The sequence below is a fragment of the Fringilla coelebs genome (assembly GCF_963513975.1).
Source record: "Fringilla coelebs genome assembly, chromosome: 16".
NCBI lineage: Eukaryota > Metazoa > Chordata > Aves > Passeriformes > Fringillidae > Fringilla > Fringilla coelebs.
In genome coordinates, this window is record NC_140042.1 from 1,013,468 (window position 1) to 1,031,933 (window position 18,466).

Here is an 18,466-nt window from a genome sequence, read left to right on the forward strand (position 1 = left end):
GACTTCAGGAAGGAAATGAAAGTGTCCCTGTTCTCCTCTCAAACAGAAATTCTTCTGTTTGAGTATAATAGAAGAGAAATTGGAAAAAAAATGTAGTAAGAACTTTAAATAATTTTATTTTTAAAAATGTATTTATTTACATGCCAAATCTGTACAATATGCAATTAAAAATCCATATATGGTTTAAAAAAACCAAATTCCTATACAATATGGCTTTCCAGCCCCCAGGCTGGCTCTCAGAGCAGCCTGGCTGGCATTGCAGGGTACAATGATGCATTCATAGACCAGTACATAAGGCTACTTGTCCAGGATACCAAAGAAAAAAGAAATACTGCAGTACCGTGCCTTGGGAGGCCTGAAGGAGTGAGGTTAAAGGCATGAGAGTGTTTCAGTGGTGCTCAACACACACCACAACTCCTTAGGTTTGGTTTTCTCAACTTGTTTTAAATGCATATATATTTAAATAATCCCTTGTGAGACCCCACGTACTTGCTACACTTTCTGAATCCTTTTAAAAACCAGACCACTGCTCTCCCAGTGGCAGGCAGAGTGGGCTGATTCCCAAAGGATCTTCCTTAATTTGAGGCTGCTGTACAGAATACTGAGTGCCACTTGTGACCTGTCAGTCTCCTCAGGGCGACCAGGCCAAGGGTTTAACTCCTGGTATCGGTTTAGACTGAGAACGCCTCGGGCCCGCCCTGTCCTATCCTGTTTTAGACCTGCACTATCCCGTTTTAGACCTGTCCTATCCCGTTTCGGGCCTATCCCGTTTCAGACCTGTCCTATCCCGTTTTAGACCCGCACTATCCCCTTCTGGGGGCCTGCACTACGCCACGAGCATTCCCTGCTCCGTGAGCAGCCGCAGCGCCGGCTGCGCAGCCGCCCTCCCTCACACGATCACCGTCTGCACCTCCACGTCGCCCTCCTGCGCGGCGGCGATCACGAACTCGCCGGCGTGCTCCATGATCTCGATGTCCTCGGAGGCCACCATGGTGACGGTGGCCTCCTGCGCGGCCAGCCCGCCGTCGGCGGCCAGCACGGCGCCGTCGCCGATGGCCGAGGCCAGGGTCATGGCCACCTGCTCGGTGAGGCTCTCGGGCGTGGCGATGGTGATGGTGTCGGCGGCGTCGGCGCCCGCCGCGCCCTCGGCCACGGTGACGTTCTGCACGATGATCTGGTGGCCCGAGTTGGCCTGGTTCACGATCTGCTGCACCACCTTCATGATGTGGCTGTCCACCTGCCAGGGGACGGGGGCTGCACTGAGGCTGCTGGCAGAGGGGCCTGCCACCCGCACGGCAGTGACAGGAGCTGCTCCAGCTGCTCACCCCAGGAACAGACTCTGCCATGTGCCACCCCTCCTGTCACCCAAGGACTGCTTTACCTCATGTCTTGTTCCCTCTATTATTTCAGTAGCTTCGCTGGTCTCCATGTCTTCGGTAGAAGTCTGGAAGACAAAATAAGATTATTCTCTTTTTAGGTTCTTATAAAAAGAATTTTATCACCAAGATATAATTCACTAAGATCTTTTACACAAGTCTTTGTGCTCCCCTCACATGCACTAGCTACTCCAAAGACAACTCCTTGACATTCCCTCCCAATCCCGTTATCAGGAACTACTTAAAATGAATGCACAATGTTCACAAATAACTGAAGGAGAATGTCCTCCCTCAGCAGGATTTGGCCACACAGCAGATTTTTCTCCTGCTGGATAAGAACTACAGCAGCCCTCAATAACTGAGCTGTGTTACCCTGCTGGGATGAGAACTGGCTCTGTGCGACAGAGGGGAGAAAGTGAAATGCAGAATTCATTGCTTTTGGCAGCCTCTGTTAGAAACAACAGAGATTATCTGGGACAAAGTAAGATAAATAGAAATGGGAGAAAATAGGAGGGAAAGCTGAAGCAAGCTTGTGAGGACCTAAAATCTGGTGTGGTCAGAAGTTCTCAGGCACAGCCTCCTGGCACACATAGCACTTTGGGAGGGTGGGGAATCCCCAAGTGCTTTCCTTCCAAACAAGGCTGATCCCACTGGCTCCTGGGGCCACGCAGGCAGGGCAGAGCCTGTTGTACCTTCTCCCAAAAGCCTGGAGCAGGAACGTGAACAACTGCAGAGTTTTCCCTGACCAAACCCTGTGCTAAGTTCCCAGTGAGCAGGCTGGCTGCCCCTTCTCACCTCGATGATGTACTCCTGGGTGTCTGCCACCACTGAGGAGAACTCCACCAGAACCGTGTGCGGATCTTCCGAAAGGACCGTGGCTGCCAAGTTGTCAGCAGACTGACTCTCCTCTGACACTATCACTTCTTCCACCTCCTTCATAGCAAGGAGGCAGCCACCTGCATGGAAGTCCAGAAAAACATCCGTTTTTGTGACCATCTCCAGTAGCAGCTGGAAGGTGCTATGCAGCACCAGCAAGGGGATGCCATGGATGAGTGACCAGTGCCACTTGAGGGGCTCCTGGCCCACCAGGACAAGCCAAGGAACAGCTTAGGAAAGTCCCGGTGACACCAGGAGCAGAGCAGCTCTCCAGTCCAAACACCACACGAGTAAATTCAGGTGGTAAAACCACTCAGAGTTTCCAAGCCATGTGTGAAGAACATACAGGAAGAATTTGGGTATATTTTAAATCATTGATCTTTTCTGCTGATACATCTCAGTATCTCCTACAAAAGTCCTTTTTTTCCTCCAGTAAACTTGTATAATTCCTTTGGTATAACACTGTCAGCACTACCTGAAGAAGTCTGGAAATCCCTGCTTAGGAGCTAAAGGAGCAGCAAGCCCAGTGCAACTAATCCCCCCAAACCAGATTATTGGTGAGAATTTTACCCAGACATTTCCTTCCCAGAACATGCCCACTTCCACGTGGGTCATTAGATCCACAGAATTCACAGAATGACCAGGTTGGAAGAGACCTTAAAGATCATCGAGTCCAACCCAGCCTGCACACCTCAGGCACCCAGTGCCACATCCAGGCTTGTTTTAAACACACCCGGGGTGGTGACTCCACCACCTCCCCGGGCAGCCATTCCATTGCTTCCTGTAAAAAGGATCTGATACCCAACCTGTATTTCCCTTGGTGCAGCTTGAGACTGCGTGCTCTGGTTCTGTCAGCTGCTGAGATCCGCCCTCAGCACCGTTCCCAGCCTGCCCAGCTGCAGGCCCTGCTCACCTTTGGTTTTGAGGTGCCTGTTGAGGGTGCCGTGCTCGGCGAAGCCGCGCCCGCACTTGTAGCACTTGAAGGGCTTCTCGCCGGTGTGGTGGCGGATGTGGCGCACCAGGGAGCCCTTCTCCCGGAAGCCCCGGCTGCAGAACTGGCACACGTAGGGCTTGTCCTCCAGGTGGGTCCGGAAATGCACCTGCTGGGCGTTCTGCACGCACAGGGAGGCAAGGTAAGGGCTCAGAAAGGACACGGCCCACGCACGCACGCGGGGTTTTGCTCCCAGGGTGGAGCTCGACGGCTTTTATAGGGCACGAGGATGATTTCCTTGGGTGGTGGTTTAGGAAGGGTACTTTCCAAGTCAGTGCTCACACCATGACTCTCCAAACCATGAGGCACTTGCTCCCCCTCTCCCCCTCCCCTTGCAGAGGGCTGGAGAGGAGAATTGGAGGCACAAAAGGTGAAGATCATGGACTGAGACAAGAGCAATTTACCAGAAACAGAAATAAGGTAAGAAATCACTCCTGGTGACATAGGGTACAAGAAAGGGGTGAGCAACTCACCTGCCCTGATAACAGACAGAAGGAACCCCTGTCCCCCACACCAGAATATTCTGGCCATGCACCCTCCTGGCTACTGCAAAAATTAACCTCGTCCTGGCCAGAACCAGGACACAGTTATTACATATTTGTTCCACACATGAAGGAACAGTTTCTTCAGAAATGTGATGGTTTTACAAAGACTGTCACTATCCTTCTTTTGCCCACTAAACCAAAACATCTTTCTGGAGTTTCAGCTCACAGAATCACTGAATGGTTTAGGTTGGAAAAAACCTTAAGGAACATCTTGTTCCAGCCCCTGCCATGGGCAGGGACACCTTTCACGATCCAGGTTGCTCCAAGCCCTGTCCAACCCGGCCTTGGACACTTTCAGGGATGGAGAAGCAGCCACAGCTTCTCTGAGCTATAAGAGACAGGTGAGCTCTTTGAGGAGCAAAGCCTCCTGCCCTCTGCCAAAGCCTTGTGTCACAGACATATTTTATGAAAAATCCTTTTGTTAGGATCTTTTCTCCTGAGAAGCCTCAGAAACGAAATGTAAGCAATAATTATCTGCTGCTGTGGAATGCAACAGGTGCATGTTTGATTGGTCTCATGTGGCTGTTTTTAATTAATGGCCAATTACAGTCCAGCTGTCTCGGACTGTCTGGTCAGTCACAAGATTTTATGATCATCCCTTTTTTTTCTATTCCTTGCTGGCCTTCTGATGAAATCCTTTCTTCTATTCTTTTAGTATAGTTTTAGTATATCATTTTCTTTTAATATGAAGTATATCATAAAACAATAAATCGGCCTTCTGAAACACGGAGCCAAGATTCTCATCTCTTCCCTCGTGCTGGGACCCCTGTGAACAGCACCCCAGGCTGGCCCTGGGGAGGTTTGGTGAGGGGGCCCACCTTGGTCTTGTAGCGCTTGCCGCACTTGGGGCAGGCGTAGGGCCGCTCGTCCGAGTGCACGCGCCGGTGCCCCTTCACGTGGGCGATGGTCTTGTAGAGCTTGCCACACTCGCCGCAGCGGAACCGACGCTCGTTCACGTGCACCTCCTGGTGCTTCTTCAGCAGATAGCCCTTGGTGAACTCCTTGCCACACTCCTCGCACTTGAAAGGTTTGTACTCTAGAGGGACGGAGAGAAAAACGTGCGGTCGATCCAGGGCAAGCTGCAGCACTTGTTACAGGTGTAACTGAATTGTCACAAAAAAGCAACCCGGAGAAGGGGAGGAATTGTATTGTGTGCCCACGTGTGTGGGCTTTCACAGAACCCCAGAATAGGTGGGGTGGGAAGGGACCTCTGGTGATCATCCAGTCCAGCCCCCTGCCCAGGCAGGGTCACCTGAAGCTGGTGACACAGGAACGAGTTCAGGGCTCTGCCACCCTCATTGCAAAGAGGCTCTTCCTCATGTCAACATGGAACTTGTTGTGTTTTATCTTCTGGGCACTGCTCCTCATCCTGTTATTGAACAGAGTCTGGCACTATCCTCTGACACCCCTGGGAGGGATTTGTATGGATTGATGGGATCCCCTCTCAGCCTTCCCTTCTCCACACTGACCAGGCCCAGCTCCTGCAGTCTCCCCTCATCAGAGGAGCTATACCCAGCCGAGGTCCCTGAGCCACAGCTCGTGTCACACAGCAGCCCCAGCAGCCCTTTACCTGTGTGACTCTTGCTGTGAATTTCCAGGGCAGCAGCTTCATTGAAGGCTTCATTACAGTGAGAGCAAATGTAACGTTTATACCCGTTGGTCCTTTCTGCAGGTGTCTGCTGGAGAGAAAATGGGAAAACTGCTTTTCTATTTTTGTACTGGTGTGTCCAGTTAGGATTGCTACCCAAATTCCCAATTAAACACTCCACTTTTGACATGAAAGAGATCTCTGAAAAGAGACAGCACGTGTGTGAAGGAACATTTCCCTTAAATCACACCTGCACAATATAACTCAAAAACCTAACACAAAGCCACAGGCACAGGCAGACCCATGAGGACAACAGTGCTGCCCACAGGCAAATACAGACAAGGGAGGTTACAAAATTAATCTGTTGATGGAATACAAACATACAGACTCTGCTCCTTCCAGTTTAGCACACTGCTCCCCACACGGCTCCTCTTCTACTTCCACCCCTTTGTTCTCCAGCTCTTCTGGAGCAGCTGCTGCAGGTTCATCCGGCTTCTGCACCTCCTCCACAGCCACTCTCTCGATGACAATCCCCGAATTCCTCATGGCCTGCCTCAGCAGGTTCTCGCTGTTCACTTCCCCCTCGCAGGGCAGCTCCTCGGGATGCGGCTGCTGCAGGAACAAGGAGGAAGTTGGGCACAGCACACCCACAATGTCCTACAGCAACGCTGCTGCCAGGGCCACTCTCTCTGGGTGTCCAGTGCTGTGCTACAGGGTTGAGAGATCAACCAGGGAATACACTCACATCTGCCTCCAGGGGCTTCGCATCCACCATGGGAAGTTCCTGCATCTGGACATGGACCTCATGGAGCACGTTGCCTTTTGCATCTGTCACGAGGTGGATGACAGGGGAGGCCTCGATGGATTCGCTCGCTATGGAGGACACTGGGTCTGTGTTGGAGCTGCAGGGTCCTGCAAGGGATGAACCACGTGGGGAAATGCACCTCTCAGCAACTCCCTGTGCCCTAAAAAATCTGCTTAGAGCACAAGGTGCCTGCTAACACCACCTTTGTACCAGATTCTCAAACATTCTTGAGTTCACACCTGGCTTCGAGGCAATAGCTTTGCTCTATAAATTACTTTTTTTCTGGTATAAAAAATATCATCTCAAAACCATGGGAATACTTCTAATCATAAATAAGAATCATGGACAGGTTTGGGTTGGAAGAGATCTTACAGGTCATCCAGTTCCACGCCCTGCCATGGGCAGGGACACCTTCCACCACCTCAGGCTGCTCCAGTCTGACCTTGGACACTGCCAGGGATGGGGCAGCCACAGCTGCTCTGGGCAACCTATGCCAGAGGGAATTTCTATTCCAAGTGCTGTGAGGATTATGCTTTATCAGACAGGAGGCAGGTCCTGGCAGCATCACTGACCTGATGGCAGATCATCTTTCTTGACAACTATTTCTTTGGTCATGTTGAAGCGGATTTTTTCAGTGCAAGGTGTCAGAGATTTAAGGTGCCGAGTCAAAGCTCCTGATTCCCGGAAGCTTTTCCCACATTTCTTGCATTTGTAAGGTCTTTCGTCTGGAAATGACAAGAATCAAAACAACCATGTTAAAGCCAGCAGTGCCAGGATCAGCTCTGTGTGACAGGCTGAAGAACATGTTCAGCTTTCTACTGCACATGACCTTCCACTGCCTCCCATCACCCCAAATACTGGGGAGCTCAATGGTGTCTGCTCAGCAAAACATGGGAAGCAGCAAGGAATTCCACTGGAAGGCAAATGGATGACCACAGACAGCTCAGTAACAAGGAGCTCTTATTTGGGAGAACTCTTACCCGTGTGCCGCCGATGGTGTCGGATCAGAGACCCCTTTGTCCTAAAGGAAGTCCCACAGAGTTTACACTCATAGTCCTTCCTGCTGCTGTGAGTGATCATGTGAGCTTTGAGGATGCTGGCCTAGGGAAAGAATTTCCTTTAAGAGACGTTCCAAATAGTTTAAAGATTTTATGTTTTAGCTGTAAAAAACAACAAGGCTCCTTGTGAAGGCAGAACTTCCCCCTGGGAAGTGTGGCAGGCAGTAAAGCACGCTGCCACTGAGTCTTGGCATCTCTTAGTTTACAGCCAGCCTAACAGGCTCCCTAACCCACAGCAGCAGAGGGGATACTCACAGTTTTAAATGTCTTCTGGCACAGCTCACACACATATCGCCCCTCCTTGTTCACCTGCAGCTTGACCTTGATCAGCTCGCTGGAAATGTCCTGCTCCTGCTCCTCGGGGCTGCCCTGCTCCTCACTGACCTCCCCATCCACGTGGCCATTCGGGTTCTCAAACACATGGTCTCCTGCTACAATGACCTCTTTGATGTGCCCACTGCCTGGGAAAAGGTGGGGACACAGTTGGCTTCTTTACAGGACAACAAACCATCATCTACCGTCTCAGCATGTCGTGCACGAAGATGGAGAGAAGATATTTTAAACCTGCCACTCGAGTCTTTGCAACCTTCTCATTATGGGAGCATATGGGCACTTCTGGAACCGTTTAACATCTAATTTGTATTAATTAGTTGTATTAATTAAGCTGAAGGAGAGTAGATTTAGAATAGATATTACAAAGGAATTGTTCCTTGTGAGGGTGCTGAGGCTCTGGCACAGGGTGCCCAGAGCAGCTGTGGCTGCCCCTGGATCCCTGGCAGTGTCCCAGGCCAGGCTGGACAGGGCTTGGAGCAGCCTGGGACAGTGGAAGGTGTCCCTGCCATGGCAGGGAGTGGCACTGGGTGGGCTTTAAGGTCCCTCCCAACCCAACCCATCCCATGACCCTGATGGGAGAGGATTGCAGACCTGCCCCAGGGCTGCCTCCCAGAGCTCTGCAGGAACAGCCCCAAATCCCAGTGACACAGAGATGTCACCCACCCAACCACAACCTAAAGCCATCAGAAGAGGTCACAGATGAGGGCACAGGTACCAGACCCCCCTGGGAGCTGCCAGGGCACCCCAGAGCTCACCTACGATGGCCGAGGCGTTGCTGATCTCCTCTGCTATGGAAGATGCTTCAACAACAATGTGAGCAACAGTGATGGACTCCTCGACAGCAGGAACCACCTGCTGGCACAGAGCACCTTTCAGCAGGCAGGTCCTGCTTGTCGGAGCACACTGCTCCCTGCCCTCCAACCCAACAGACCGCTGCATCCTAATCATTTCCAGCCCGGCTGGGAGCAGCCGCTGTCACCTTTTGTCCGTCGTGGCCGAGGAGCCCGGCGAGCGCGTCGGGAGGGCGCTGGCAGCCCTTCTGCAGCTTGTGCTGCACGAACTCCTGCAGGGAGCTGAACTCCGACTGGCAGCGCCCGCACTTGTGCACGTCATCCTCGTCTGCGGGGAAAGCGCCGTCAGCGGGGCCGGGACACGGCCCGCGCCCGGTCGGTGTATTCCCCGCTCCCTGCCCCGGCAGGCGCCCGGCCCGGGATCCCGTCCCGAGCAGCTCCCCAGCCTCTCCCGGCACCGGCGTACACCCGGCCGCGCCGCTCCGCCCGGGGGATGCCGAGGGGAGCGGGACGATCCCGCCCGAGGCACACGGAGACCCCGCCGCCGCCCGCCCCGCCGGCGGCACCGGCCCGGCCCCATCACCCACCGGGCCGCGCCGCCCCCAGGCCTGGCGGCGCCGGCCGGGGCCCCGTGAGGGCGGTACCTTGCTCGCCGAAGGGCGGCGGGAGGCCGATGAGGGCGGCGGGGGGCGCGAGGGGCGCGGGGGGCCCGGAGCCCGCGGCGGCCGCGCCCCGGCCCGGCCCGGCCGCTCCTGCCGTAAGCGCCGCCGGCCCCGCGCCCGTTGCCATCGCGGCCCCCGTGTCGCAACGCGCCGCAAGATGGCGGCTTTACGGCCGTGTCGTCATAACAACGGGACGGGGCTCGGCGGGGAACGCGCCCGCCGCGCGGGGGTTCCGGGCGCCGGCGGGCGGTGTCGGAGCACGGTCCCTCCGCTGCCCCCGGTGACCGCCGGGCCCCGAGCCCCGGCGGAGCGGAGCCCGGGCAGTTCCCGACGAGTTACCGCGGAGTTGCCCAACGCGTTACCGAACCAGCGCCGGGACGCCCTGGCCAATAGCAGCGCGCGGGGGGCGGGTCCTCGGGCCCGGCGGCCAATGAGCGCGCAGCGCGCCGGGCGCCATCGGCGGCGACGCGCGGGAGGACGGGGGGGACACCGGGCGCCGGCTCCCGGCGGGGCGGGCGTGGCCGCCGGCAGCGCCGCCCAATGGGGACGCGGTCCGTGCGGAGCGCGGCCAATGGGGAGGCGCGGGCGGCGGGCGCGGGGGGCGGCGCGGCCGGTGGGGCTCGCGGGGCGCTCGGGCGCGGCGGCGCGGCCATGGCGGACGCGATGGCGGCGGGCGGCCCGCGGCGCTGCCGGCGGCTGGAGGGCGAGGCGGCGCGGGCCGTGCTCGCCGACGCCGACACGCTGCTCTTCGACTGCGACGGCGTCCTGTGGCGGGGCGAGGCGGCCGTGAGCGGCGCGGCGGCGGCGCTGGGCCGGCTGGCGGCGGCGGGCAAGCGGCTGTGCTACGTGACCAACAACAGCGGGCGGACGCGCGCGGCCTACACCGAGAAGCTGCGGCGCCTCGGCTTCCCGCCCGCCGAGCCCCGGCACATCTTCAGCTCGGCCTTCTGCGCCGCCCGCTACCTGCGGCAGGCGCTGCCGCCCGGCGCCGCCGCCTACGTGCTGGGCAGCGCCGCGCTGGCCGCCGAGCTGGAGGCCGTGGGCATCCCGCACCTCGGGCCCGGGCCCGCCGCCCTGCCCGGCCCCGCGCCCGCCGACTGGGTGCAGGCGCCGCTGGAGCCCGCCGTGCGCGCCGTGCTCGTGGGCTTCGACGAGCACTTCAGCTACGCCAAGCTGTGCCAGGCGCTGCGGTACCTCCTGCGCGGCGGCCCCGAGTGCCTCCTGGTCGGCACCAACCGCGACCACCGGCTGCCGCTCGAGGGCGGCGCCGGCATCCCCGGTGCGCGGGGCCGGGGGTGGAGCGGGTGGTCCCGGGGATGGGCGGTCTCCGTGCTCTGCGCCCGTTGTGTTGATAAAACACAAAAAGTTCCACCTCAGCCTCAGGAAGAGCCTTTTCCCCTGGGGAGTGGCAGAGCCCTGCAGCAGCTGCCCAGGGAGGTCGTGGGGTCTGTCTCTGGAGATGTTCCAGACTCGCCTTGGCACATTCCTGTGTCACCTAATCCAGGTGGCCCTGCCGTGTAGGGGGGTTGGGCTGGATGGTCTCCAGAGGTCCCCTCCGGCTATTCTGGGATTCTTTGAGGCAGCCTTCGTGTCCCGGACCCTTTCCTCCACAGCAGCCCTAAAAGAGAGAGAATCCTTATTGATCCTTTTCTTGCGAATAGAAGTCCCACCTCCTGGCAGCCTTTAGGCACCACCTCTGCTTGGACCCATCCGTCCCTCTGCCTGTAAAGCTGAGGCGTCTATTCCCAGTGTCCTGAGTGGGTTTGTCCTAGCTCGTGTGGGCGCCGAGAGCCTTCTGCCCTTAATCCCTCTGCCTGTGTCCCCAGGGACGGGCTGCCTGGTGACGGCCATGGACACTCTGCGTGTCCCTAACCCCTCTGCCTGTTCCTGCAGGAATGGGCTGCCTGCTGAAAGCCATGGACACTCTGTCCCTAACCCCTCTGCCTGTTCCTGCAGGAATGGGATACCTGGTGACGGCCATGGACACTCTGTCCCTAACCCCTCTGCCTGTGTCCCCAGGGACAGGCTGCCTGCTGAAGGCCATGGACACTCTGTCCCTAACCCTCTGCCTGTGTCCCCAGGGACGGGCTGCCTGGTGAAGGCCATGGACACTCTGTCCCTAACCCTCTGCCTGTGTCCCCAGGGATGGGCTGCCTGCTGAAGGCCATGGACTCTGTCCCTAACCCTCTGCCTGTGTCCCCAGGGACGGGCTGCCTGGTGAAGGCCGTGGAGACGGCGGCGCAGCGCGAGGCGTTCATCGTGGGCAAGCCCAACCGCTTCATGTTCGACTGCGTGGCCCAAGAGTTCCAGGTGGACCCTGCACGCACCATCATGGTGGGGGACCGGCTGGACACGGACATCCTGATGGGCAACAGCTGCGGCCTGACCACGCTGCTCACGCTGACCGGGGTGACGGCGCTGGACGAGGTGCGGGGCCACCAGGAGAGCGGCTGTCCCGACAGGCACAGCCTGGTCCCCGACTACTACGTCGACAGCATCGCCGACCTGCTCCCGGCTCTGGGGCAGTAACGGGCCCGGGGCAGCCCCGGGCAGCAGCCCGGGACGGTACCGTACGCACTAGATACTCCCCGGGGCTAGAACCCTTCGCTTGTCTCCTCTCTGTCCTCGCGGTATGATTCTGTTTACATCTCGGTCTGAAATGCACTTTGAACAAAGGGGGCATTACAGGGGCTGGGCTTGGGGCTGGGGTTAGTTATCATGCATCGATGCAGCTCCTCTGGGCTGGGCTGGGGACGTGGAGCTGGTTGATCTGAGGGGAAGGATCATGTCCTGGCCAGGCTGGGCCGTGGCTCAGCCCGGTCTGTTCAGGGAAACGACTCTTGGGATGTGCAGTAACTCTGGTTGTGGTTGGAAACGCTTGTGGAGCTGGTGTTTGCCCTTGGGGTGACTCTTTTTCCCAGCTGGGGCCCTGTTGAGGGGCACAGCCCCACGTCAGGTCACATCTCCTTCGTTTGACCGCTGCACATTGCACTTGTGATGCAGATTGGGATGATCCCACACAACTCCAGACCTTGTCTGCTGCACACAGTGTCTCTCCAAGGTCGAGAGTGTGTAAAGCACATGTACACACAGGCACTCCCTGAACATAAAGTTAGAATATATTTAAATTATAAATAGAGTCTATGATAATATATCTTGTTTCCCAGGAGGGAGGATGAGAGGAATGTACTTCACTGATTTAGTTCTCCTAAACCGTTGCATTTGGTAATGCAGAGAGTCTGTAGCCATGCAGGACTGTCCCTCATTCCTGCTGCTTCCCAGGAATCCCTGGATCGGTGTGTACCGACCTCCTGCACTTCCCTCAGCATCAACGAGCCCCTTGCCTTGGCTTTAGCTGCACAATCCCAGTTCCTGCTCAGTCCATGGATGGATGTAGTGCCCAGGACAGCTGTCCACAGGGAGCCCTGTGGCTCTGGCTGTGTGTGACAATAGCTCGTGCTTCCTTCCCATCCCTGAGGTTCAGATCTTCCGCGTGTGCCGGCAGGCGCCGGGCACGCTGGGTGGTGAGGAGTGCTGGCTTGCTCAGGGATGATTCTGTTTGATCTCCAGGTGGGATTGGGCAATGAGGGCCTCACCACAGGGTGGTTTTTGTGCTGCCCGAATCCCACAGTGAAAGCTTTTGCATTACAGAATTAATTGAAAATTATATATGCAAATAACACGCTTTTATTGCATAGATTCCAGTATCTACCGTTCAATTTAAGCACTGGTTTCCCTTCCTGTCCAGCTGAGGAGCTCGGGCAGTGCTGATGCCATTTCCTGCCTGGTAACTTGTCACCTTTGCACAGCAATAACCCTGCAGCCCAGAGGGTCTCGGTGTTCCCAGAGCACTGGCTGAACCTCTGAAAGGCTGTTTGTTTGTAGTGTGGAGTTGTGGAAGGGAGTGTGGATAATCTCTTCTGCAAAGTCCCAGAGGCAGAACTTACCCTTGATCTGGGTAACGTGGAGATGGACATTATGGACTCACTGCAGGTTGTGTCTGATGTAACAGTGTGGGTTTGGATTCAGTCTCTGTTTCTGGTGCTTGTTGTGTCAGGATGCGTCAGGAAAAGACCAGGAGAGAGTCCAGCATCCCTCAGGCAGCTCTGTCCCTGCTGAGGGCTCTCGCTGGCAAGGGAGCCATTGCCTGGGCTCAGGGATGCTGGAATGTGCTGGTGGCAGCGTCAGTCGTGCTTCAAATCTCTGTTCTGACTTCCAAACAGTTCTTAATCCTCTACTTGAATTCCCATTAAACTCTCAAACCTGCTCTCCCCAGCATTGTCTCTGTGTGGTCTGGTCTCTGTGTGCTGAGGTGCAGCTGTGCATTGGGAATCCTGGGGGTCAGGGATGGTTTGGGAAGGGACCCTAAAGCCCATCCAGTGCCACCCCTGCCAAGGCAGGGACCCAGGGACAGCCACAGCGGCTCTGGGCACCCTGTGCCAGGGCCTCCCCACCCTGCCAGGGAAGAGTTTCTTTCCAACACCTAATCTAACCCTCTGGCAATCGCCTTTGCCCTGCCCTTGGCCAAAGTCCCTCTCCTTTTTTCTTGTAGGCTCCCTTCACCCAGTTTGCTCAGCCCTGAGCTGAAAATGTCCAAAGCCTGCATTTTCCCTGGATAGGCATCACATGAAGGAATTCTTGGCTTTTCCTTGCCTCCACACCTTGGTTATGTCTGGCTGGCAGGTCTGGAACGTTCTGGGAGCTCCTGGACTGCTCAGGACCTGGGCACTGTGGTTCTCAGGACACGGGTGACAGTGTGAGAGCAGTGCAGGCTGTGCTGCTGACTTTGTGGCACAGCCCTTTTCCCTTTTCCTCCGAGGGTGGCACAGGTGTGTCTGTGTGTCCGTGCAGCTCAGGGACAGCAGGATCAGCACCTGCTGAGCTCCCGTTGAAATGTGGGATTGCTGCTGCCACAAGGGCAGGCTGCCACCGTCCTCTGGGCATTTGATCTCTCAAAGAGCCTCACCTGGGCCCGTGCTGGGCCGTGCCAGCCCCGGGGCACACAAAGGCCCCGATTGTGGCTCCCGCCCGTCCGGGGCTGAGCAGGAAGAGCCGCGCCGGGCACTGACAGCAGCGCTCAGCTCCCGCTCCCGCCTCAGGTTTCCCGTCCCGCGGAGCTGGGAGGGACAGCTATTTATGGGGACAGGTATTTCTGGCCCACGGACACACGCTCAGGTTCCCCAGGTGTGCCTGGAGCCGGGACCATGCCCAGCCTGAGCGAGGGCAGGAGGCAGAGCAGCAGCAGCCAGGTCCTCGCCTGAAGGGGAGGATGGAAGGAGGGGACGGTGCTGGCCATGCTGCCCCTGCAGTGAGTATTCCTGAGCATCCCCTGTTCCATCAGTGAGTATTCCTGAGCATCCCCTGTCCTGCAGTGAGCATTCCTGAGCATCCCCTGTCCTGCAGTGAGCATTCCTGAGCATTCCCTGTCCTGCAGTGAGCATTCCTGAGCATTCCCTGTCCTGCAGTGAGTATTCCCTGTCCTGCAGTGAGCATTCCTGAGCATTCCCTGTCCTGCAGTGAGCATTCCTGAGCATTCCCTGTCCTGCAGTGAGCATTCCCTGTCCTGCAGTGAGCATTCCTGAGCATTCCCTGTCCTGCAGTGAGCATTCCCTGTCCTGCAGTGAGCATTCCTGAGCATTCCCGGTCCTGCAGTGAGCATTCCTGAGCATTCCCTGTCCAGCAGTGAGCATTCCTGAGCATTCCCTGTCCTGCAGTGAGTATTCCTGAGCATTCCCTGTTCTATCAGTGAGTATTCCTGAGCATTCCCTGCTCCTGCAGTGAGTATTCCCTGCCCCAGCAGTGCTGCTCAGTGCTTGCCTGATCCCCCTCCGAGGGAGCAGAGCTCCTGCCATTCCCACGGATCCTGGGAGGGCTCTGTTGATCCCCAGCACCCCCAGCCCAGCTCCTGCCAGGAGCTGCTGCCCCTTGGGGCTGCTCAGGATGGGGGTGAGCTGTGCCCTGCTGAGGGCTGGGAGCTGCTGGAGTTCTTTATCTGCACCTTTCCCATGAGGGAATTCCATCGGTTATTGAAAATCTGCCAGTTACTGCAGGGCTGGGGCTCTGCTCTGCTGGAATTGATGGGATTTCAGATTGGTGCTGTTTTAACTCACTGCTTTTCTCAGGGAAGAATCTGGGAGTTCCCTGTTTCCAATAAAGATCCATAACTGTCCCAAGGCTGGATGAGCCCATCCTCGTGCAGCTGTAGCACATGTAATCCTGGGCATGGATTGAATTTCTCTGTCCTTTAGAGGATTGAGAAACAGGTTATTTTTTAAATGTGGGCTGTGTTTGAGATTATTGAAAGCACATTTTCTGCTTTGTAAAAATCCCATTATGTGCCATGAAGTTAAATTTAATTGCTTCAATATAAGAATTAAAGTAAATTAAAAGAGCCAATAGAAATGTCACAGCGCTGCCAAGCTCTTTTCCTTGGTCTCATGGAGAACAATTTAGCAAGAAAATCTAGCACAGCCCAGCACAGGGAGGGGGACAGGAGCAGAACCACTCCACACAGGGTCTGATTCCAAGGCTGACTGTCCTGCTGGGGATTTCTGCTGTAAACCACAATAATTTAATTTGTTATTCCCTGTGTCTGGAAAGCTGCTGCTCCAGCCCTGCCCTGGGGCTTTGCAGCTTTCCTGGCTGTGGCAGTGCTGGGTACCAGGATGCTGGATCTGGAATTCCAGCAGTGTGGGATTATTCCAGGTGCTGCAATGGTTTGGCAGCTCTGCATCCAACCAGTTTGCACAAGGGTTTGTGTCATGAGCTGGGAACTTGTTTGATGAAGAAGAATTGGCAGAAGGATCAATTTTAACTCCCGCTCCTCCTTCTTTTGCCTGGCTCCCAGGACAGGAGGGCCACAGCACACTTCCCAGCTCCCTCCAGGACCTTCTGGATCATCTTGTCCGTTGCCTTGTTGTTTTTCACAGTTGTTGGTGTCAGCATCGTGGGGGTTCTCAGCTTCTCCCCCAGCTCTGCCCAGGTAAGGGACCCTGCAGCCCTGGGCTGTGTGGGAAGCAGCTCCCAGGAGGGATGGGTGGGCTGAGCTCTGGGCTGAGGCTGGCTGATCAGTCCCTGGCCAGAGCAGGAAGGTGCAGGCGGGGCCGGGGGTCCCCTGGCCCTTTCCTCCAGCACCTGCTGCCTTTGGCACGAGGGGCACTGGGGGTGAGGATGGAGCGGTGGATCATCCTTCCCGTGGGTCAGAGCCTGCTCCTCCCCACTGAACCAGCCAGGAACAGGGGCCAGCACGGGGCCAGCCGGGGGTGTCGGTGGGAGATGCTGCTCACAGGCACGGGGCAGCCGGTGGTGGGTGCTGCCCTCCCGCTCCTCGTGCCCAGGCTGGCTCCCAGCTCCTCCGAGTGACGCTCCAGGGCCAGCAGGACCCGCTGAGGAACCAGACAGCCGTGGTGGACAAGGCCAGGAGCACCGTCACCTACTACATCACCTCGCAGAGCAACCTGAGCGCCGTGGTGCTGTACGACAGCAGGAACGTGAGTGCGGGGCACCCCTGCCTCCTCGGCTCCTCTTTGCTGCCTTCCTCTGCGCCTTTAGTCCCGACCTCGGAGCAGGGGAAAGGAGAATGGCCCTTTGGGGCTTTCCTGGGACAGGGGTGAGCGTGTGCTGCCTGCTCCAAGGGGCACATCTGTCCACAGGGCTACGTGTGCTACAAGCCGCTGGAGCAGCGAGCCTGCTACCTGAGGAGCATGGAGCCCTGGGACCTGCAGACAGCTCTCAACACCTCTGAGCACAGCGTGAGAAGGGCTGCACACTGCCGGGCCGGCTGGGGGATGGATTGAGCTTTGCACCGGGTCACTGAGTGTTCTCCCTGTGGGGATTTGCAGGGGTGACTCTCCACACCCAAGGAGCCAGGGCAGGGCTCTCCCAGGCCAGGGGAGCAGCACCAGCCCCTGTTCTAGGGGATCCATTCTCACAGGAGCAGAGCTGTGCCCCCAGGCTGGGCTCTCAGCCAGCTCTGAGCAGCAGCTCCTGGGTTTATCCATGCCCTGATTCCTGTGGGAAGCAGCCTGGGGCAGGGGGATGTGTCCCATGGAGGTGAACAGCTGGGCTCCTGCAGGACTTGCTCCCACTGGATTCTGTTACCTGCTCAAAAATCTAGGGGAGAAATACAAAGGGGGTTTGTTACCAACTGCCAGGGAAGGAAGTTGGAGGCAATCATGTACAAGGACCCTCAGAACAAAGAGTCAGTGGATGCCTGGGAAGGGGCAGATTCCATTTCCAGAAGAAAGAAAGCCCCATTTTTTTGTGCCCCTGCCATCTGCTATCCATTTCCCCAGTGGCTCCCGGGGGCTCCTCGGTCCTCACCTTACTCCCAGAGAAGTGTAGGAACACAGGTTCCCCAAAGGGATGCAGGGAGAGGAAAGAACCTGCCCAGCCCTGAGGCTCCTAAATGGAAGTAACACTTGGTAGTGCTGGGGTTTCCAGCAGCCCACAGACAGGAAATGAGAGCTGGGACTGGGCAGCTGGCAGGAGAAACCTACTGGGGTACAGACCACTCCTGGGGTGCCCTGGGAGCCAGAGCAGGGCTCTGGGGGACAAAGCGCCTGCCTTGGGAGGAACCAACAGGGACGTTTCTTTCAGGCTGAGCAGCTGCTCCAGCCCAACAACCAGACCAAGTTCTACCGGGAGTTCCTGGGCATCGTGGCAGGGGAGCAGCTGGAGCCCAGGGGCCTGGGGGAGGCTGTGCAGAGCCTGTGTGAGCACACCTCCATCTTCTGGGTGCGCAGAGGCCACGGTAAGTGGGGCACTCCCCTGGGCAGGGCAAGCAGGAGCTTTCCCAGCACCTCTAAGAGGATCAGGCTCTGCTGCACAGCGGCTGATGCATCCCAGGACAGGCTGCCAAGGCCCAGGACAGGGACGGGTGACCTCTAGTGCAAAATCAGACCATTGTTCACCCCCCCTGAGTGCTGGCTCATACCCACCCCCTGTCCTGAGCCTGGCACTGGGATGGGCTCTGAGCTGCCCCAGCAGCACAGCACAGCACAGCCAGCACACAGAGCTGTCCCCTGAGACATCGCTGCTTAATCCCTGTCACCTTCATCCTCAGCCAAAGCAGCCTGCTGAGCTGCCAGTCTGCTCCATCTGACTACAGCTTGAATAAGAAAGGTCATTCCCTGAGGATTTCCCCTTGCTCAGCTCCCCAGGGACTCAGCAGCTGCAGGACCAAAGCATTGCTCTCACTGCTGTCCTTGCTCCTTGGCAGGGCCGGGGAGACAGCGCCTCATCTACCTGTGCATTGACATCTGCTTCCCCAGCAACATCTGCGTCTCCATCTGCTTCTACTACCTGCCCGAGTAAGTGCTGCAGCCACGGCCACCCTCTCTGCCCTCGCACTTGAACTGGATTCCTCAACAGCCTCTGACTTCCACGAGGAAGGGAATACCTACAGCATCCCCAGAGCTTCCTGCTGACTCTGTACTGCAG

The 18,466-nt window shown here is 57.0% G+C and overlaps 3 protein-coding genes across 4 annotated transcripts; 2 read left to right on the forward strand and 1 right to left on the reverse strand.

The window, feature by feature from the left end:
- Nucleotides 1–148: 148 nt before the first annotated feature.
- E4F1 (E4F transcription factor 1) lies at nucleotides 149–9,157 on the reverse strand. 2 transcript variants are annotated; one of them, XM_084216384.1, is made up of 14 exons: nucleotides 9,008–9,157; nucleotides 8,552–8,691; nucleotides 8,328–8,424; nucleotides 7,495–7,700; nucleotides 7,162–7,282; nucleotides 6,754–6,906; nucleotides 6,122–6,288; nucleotides 5,761–5,988; nucleotides 5,359–5,464; nucleotides 4,607–4,824; nucleotides 3,166–3,364; nucleotides 2,172–2,332; nucleotides 1,382–1,444; nucleotides 149–1,237 (listed from the first exon to the last, which is right to left on the reverse strand). In XM_084216384.1, the coding sequence occupies exons 1-14, from the start codon at nucleotides 9,150–9,152 to the stop codon at nucleotides 890–892; spliced, it is 2,352 nt and encodes a 783-aa protein (XP_084072510.1). In that variant the 5' UTR covers nucleotides 9,153–9,157; the 3' UTR covers nucleotides 149–889. The 2 variants fall into 2 exon arrangements, with proteins under 2 accessions (XP_084072510.1, XP_084072509.1); XM_084216383.1 differs by having other exon boundaries at nucleotides 152–1,237; nucleotides 5,359–5,467.
- Nucleotides 9,158–9,565: 408 nt separating this feature from the next.
- On the forward strand, nucleotides 9,566–13,293 carry PGP (phosphoglycolate phosphatase; the record flags this gene model as incomplete). The annotated part of the gene is made up of 2 exons (XM_084216450.1): nucleotides 9,566–10,304; nucleotides 11,229–13,293. The coding sequence occupies 2 exons, from the start codon at nucleotides 9,566–9,568 to the stop codon at nucleotides 11,552–11,554; spliced, it is 1,065 nt and encodes a 354-aa protein (XP_084072576.1). The 3' UTR covers nucleotides 11,555–13,293.
- On the forward strand, nucleotides 12,995–18,340 carry BRICD5 (BRICHOS domain containing 5; the record flags this gene model as incomplete). Its single annotated transcript, XM_084216235.1, has 8 exons — nucleotides 12,995–13,038; nucleotides 13,984–14,124; nucleotides 14,210–14,333; nucleotides 15,873–16,007; nucleotides 16,363–16,515; nucleotides 16,678–16,776; nucleotides 17,624–17,777; nucleotides 18,246–18,340. The coding sequence occupies 8 exons, from the start codon at nucleotides 12,995–12,997 to the stop codon at nucleotides 18,338–18,340; spliced, it is 945 nt and encodes a 314-aa protein (XP_084072361.1).
- Nucleotides 18,341–18,466: the final 126 nt, after the last annotated feature.